This window comes from Gekko japonicus, unplaced genomic scaffold (genome assembly GCF_001447785.1).
Source record: "Gekko japonicus isolate JY-2015 unplaced genomic scaffold, Gekko_japonicus_V1.1 scaffold1556, whole genome shotgun sequence".
NCBI classification, from domain to species: Eukaryota; Metazoa; Chordata; class Lepidosauria; order Squamata; family Gekkonidae; genus Gekko; species Gekko japonicus.
Genome location: NW_015173718.1, coordinates 447,610 through 451,617, shown reverse-complemented (window position 1 = coordinate 451,617; position 4,008 = coordinate 447,610). Strand labels below are relative to the sequence as shown.

At 46.9% G+C, this 4,008-nt stretch overlaps 1 protein-coding gene across 1 annotated transcript in view; it reads left to right on the top strand.

Annotated features, from left to right (window-relative positions):
* Positions 1-1,415: 1,415 nt before the first annotated feature.
* Positions 1,416-4,008, top strand: part of PEX5L (peroxisomal biogenesis factor 5-like) — a gene marked incomplete at its 5' end in the record, with an annotated part of 59,474 nt that continues 56,881 nt past the window's right edge. The window contains 1 exon segment of the mRNA XM_015423345.1: positions 1,416-1,461. Coding sequence (XP_015278831.1) covers positions 1,416-1,461 — 46 coding nt within the window.

Below are 4,008 nucleotides of genomic sequence, written 5' to 3'. Positions count from 1 at the left end.
TAACTACACAGGAGCCTTTATCCTTGAAGTTTTAATTTTCGACACATGGAATTTTCTACACAAAGGAAGTGTTCTTTAAGTGGAAGAAATATGTTTCTCTGCTGCGCTGTGAACTAACATGGCCTCTGAAAGGCTATCTGATAGTCTACCAGTCAAGTGTGGCCCAGTCTGCAGATATCTAAATCCGTAGATCGGGGCCATACTGACATACAACAGATTTTCCTGCAAACCTGGGGGACCCCTCTCAGATCTGCAGAAAAATTTGAATAATCTTTAAAAATTCATTGGGGGGGCAAGTGCAGAGAAAACACATCTACGTCCTGCATCATCCGTCAGAGTCAGATAGCTGCTCTGGGCCGAGTGGCAGCTGTGGGAGAGCCCAGGAGTTTCTCTGGGTCTGGTGGTGGCAGCGGTAGAATCCTGGGAACTGCGCCAGGTCCGGCGAGCAGGTGGCGAGGAGGATGGGACCCCCCCCCCGAGTTTCACAGCCCCCCACTTGTTTTCATTTAGGGTATGATAAATGGCTTTTGATAAACCCTGGAGGCTCATTTACAACGTAACGGGTTGGGTTTTTTTCCTACTTTGTTGCTAGATTCATTCTCTTTCCTGCTCCTTTGAAATCCAGTCGCAGGAGGGCTTCAGTTAGGCATAATGGGGGGAAGGGAATTGTATATGGACTCCCAGCATGTAGAAATCTAGCAGATCAGGAGGAAAGTCATACCTGAAATCATAGTACTGGCTCTCACTTTTCAAGAAGGTTTTTTGGGTTTTTTTTTTTTTTAAATAAAAATAATACAGGAGATGGCTTTTAACTACACAGGAGCCTTTATCCTTGAAGTTTTAATTTTCGACCCATGGAATTTTCTACACAAAGGAAGTTTTCTTTAAGTGGAAGAAATATGTTTCTCTGCTGCGCTGTGAACTAACATGGCCTCTGAAAGGCTATCTGATAGTCTACCAGTCAAGTGTGGCCCAGTCTGCAGATATCTAAATCCGTAGATTGGGGCCATACCGACATACAACAGATTTTCCTGCAAACCAGGGGGGGCCCTCTCAGGTCTGCAGTAAAATTTGAAAAATCTTTAAAAATGCATTGGGGGGCAAGTGCAGAGAAAACTTTACGTCTACCTCCTGCATCATCCGTCAGAGTCAGATAGCTGCTCTGGGCCCAGCGGCAGCTGTGGGAGCGCCCAGGAATTTTCTCTGGGTCTGGTGGTGGCAGCCAGCGGTAGAATCCTGGGAACTGCACCAGGTCTGGCAAGCAGGTGGAGAGGAGGATGGGATCCCCCCCCCGAGTTTCACAGCCCCCCACTTCTGGCAAGCAGGTGGAGAGGAGGATGGGATCCCCCCCCCGAGTCTCACAGCCCCCCACTTGTACCCTCTAAAACTGGTAACTTGGCTCTTCCTTACACCAGAAAATCCAGTCCACCAGATCTCCTGAGAAGTCCTCATTGGATTTAGGTACCTGCTATCTCTGATCTGGGGCTAAGCAAAAAACATTTGTATTCATTTACATTTTTGTCAGTGGTTTGGGGGCTCAGCTTTTTCTCCCTGGCTTTGTAGATTAGTCTGTATCATGTCCATATATTTTATGTTTTTAAAATGCCATTTATGCAGTATTTGCTTCTTTGTCATTTATACATCAGATGGTGCGGATCTGTTCTACTAGTGGAGGTATTTTCCTCCAGTGGAAGGAGCCTTTGAGCATTTTGCACTGGGGAAAGTGCCTCTGCTAGCAGGGTCCAACCCATATAACATACCGTGTTTTCCTGAAAATAAGACACTGTCATATTTATTTTTTCTCAAGAAGACACACTAGGGCTTATACCACAAATGCATAGAAATCCTGCTAGGGCTTATTTTTGGGGTAGGTCTTATTTTCAGGGAAACAGGGTACATAAAAATGTAAAAACTTTTTTACAGTCAGAGTTGTGCAACAGTGGAATCAGCTGCCTAGGGAGGTGGTGAGCTCCCCCTCACTGGCAGTCTTTAAGCAGCGGCTGGACAAACACTTGTCAGAGATGCTCTAGGCCAGTGGTGGCGAACCTGTGGCACGGGTGCCAGAGGTGGCACTCAGAGCCCTCTCTGTGGGCATGCGTGCCATCGCCCCAGCCAGGCCCAGGCCATCATTAAAGTGCCAAATTCTCTGCCAAATAATTTTAAGTAAATGAAAGCATTTGGGATTGCTTTCCTTACTTTGTTTGGATCATCTTAAGTTAATGTATGAGTTGTTTTTTTCTACAGTAAACCCTCAGTATTCAGGTTAAATTGCCGTGTTGGCACTTGGCGATAAATAAGTGGGTTTTGGGTCGCGGTTTGGGCACTCGGTCTCTAAAAGGTTCGCCATCACTGTTCTAGGCTGATCCTGCACTGAGCGGGGGTTTAGACTGGAGGGCCTGTAGGGCCCCTTCCAACTCTGTGACTCTGTGATTCTATGAAATACGAAGAACTAGATTCGAGTCCATTAGCACCTTAGGAACCAACAAGATTTTTATGTTATAAGCTTTCGAGAGTCGAAACTCCCTTCGCCAGAATACCTTCATCCGGGCTTTGACTCTCAAAAGTTGATACCCTGAAAACCTTGTTGGTCTCTAAGGCACTAAAAAGGTAAAGATAAAGGTTCCCTTGCTTGAAAGCCAGTCGAATCTTTCTCTAGGGTTGCGGTGCTCATCTCCGTTTCAAAGCCGAAGAGCCAGCGCTGTCCGAAGACGTTTCCGTGGTCATGTGGCCGGTATGACTAAACACCGAGGCGAACGGAACGCTGTTCCCTTCCCACCGAAGTGGTCCCTATTTATCTACTTGCAATTTCTTGCTTTCGAACTGCTAGGTTGGCAGGAGCTGGAACGAGAGACGGGAGCTCACCCTGTCTTGCGGCACCCGGGTCTTGAACCGCTGAACTACCGACCTCCCACAGCCTGCAGTTCAGCATCTTAACCACTGGACTCAAATCTGACTCTTCTACTGCAGACCAACAAAGTTACCCATTGAAACTGCTGAATACCAGTTTATTCGCGGGGGGGTGGGAGACGACAGCGGAGCTGTGCGGCCGCACCCAACACTGCCTCCGCGTTGAGCTCCTACAAAAGAATTAAAATTAAAAACACGGACTGCAATTTAAATATCATAGCCTTACCAAAACAATGGGGAAAACTAAGGGATCACAAGGTGGAAAGAACCCCTCCAAACTGATGCCTAGAGCAATGCAAGGAAACCAAAACTCTTCTGATGAAGACTCTTCCCCCCCCCTGCCCCCGGTTGGAAATGGAGGAAGCAGAAGCCCGGGCAAGTAAAAGGAAAAGAGAAGACTCCTTAGCTAAAAAGCATTTACAGGAGAGGCTGACAGACCTAAAACAAGATTTAAAAGAAGAGATAAGAATACCAGTTTATTGGTGCACAAATAAGATTGATCAGTTTGTACATTTTATGTGGGAAGTTCAGTGCTGGCAAGTAGGAAGTAGTGGAGAACTCCTGGGCTTCATTTGGATGAGGGAACAGGGAAATCAGGAATAAGAAAGCATCCTTGCTGTGGTTTCTCGCCATTTTTTATTTTGCTATGTTTGGTGACTGCCTTTCTCACTGAGACCCCATGCATTCCGTCCCGCTTTCCTTTCACCCTTGCTCTCTTCTACTTGTTAGGCCTCCAAGACCTTGCAGGTGATCCAACATGTTCCTCTTTTCTTTTCTTTTTTTACTTCATTGTATGTTGAATTTTGACTCCCACTTTTAAGCCAAAAATCAGCTCCCAACGCAATGTACAGCAATTTCAGATACGGATATGAATAAAATGTCATGGAAAGTGCTCGACTAAGCGGTGAAATTTAGGCCCAGGCATGTGGGAAGGCTACCCGGTTGTTTCCTCATCTTCTTCGTGGTCTCTGTGCTTCACACCAATGGGGTTTAGTGCGCACGCGCTGACCCAACCGGTGCTGTAGCAAGCTCTGTTTCAACGGATTTTCGCGCCGAGCCCCTCCAGGCATGCGCAGGAACCCCACTGCGTATGCCCAGAGG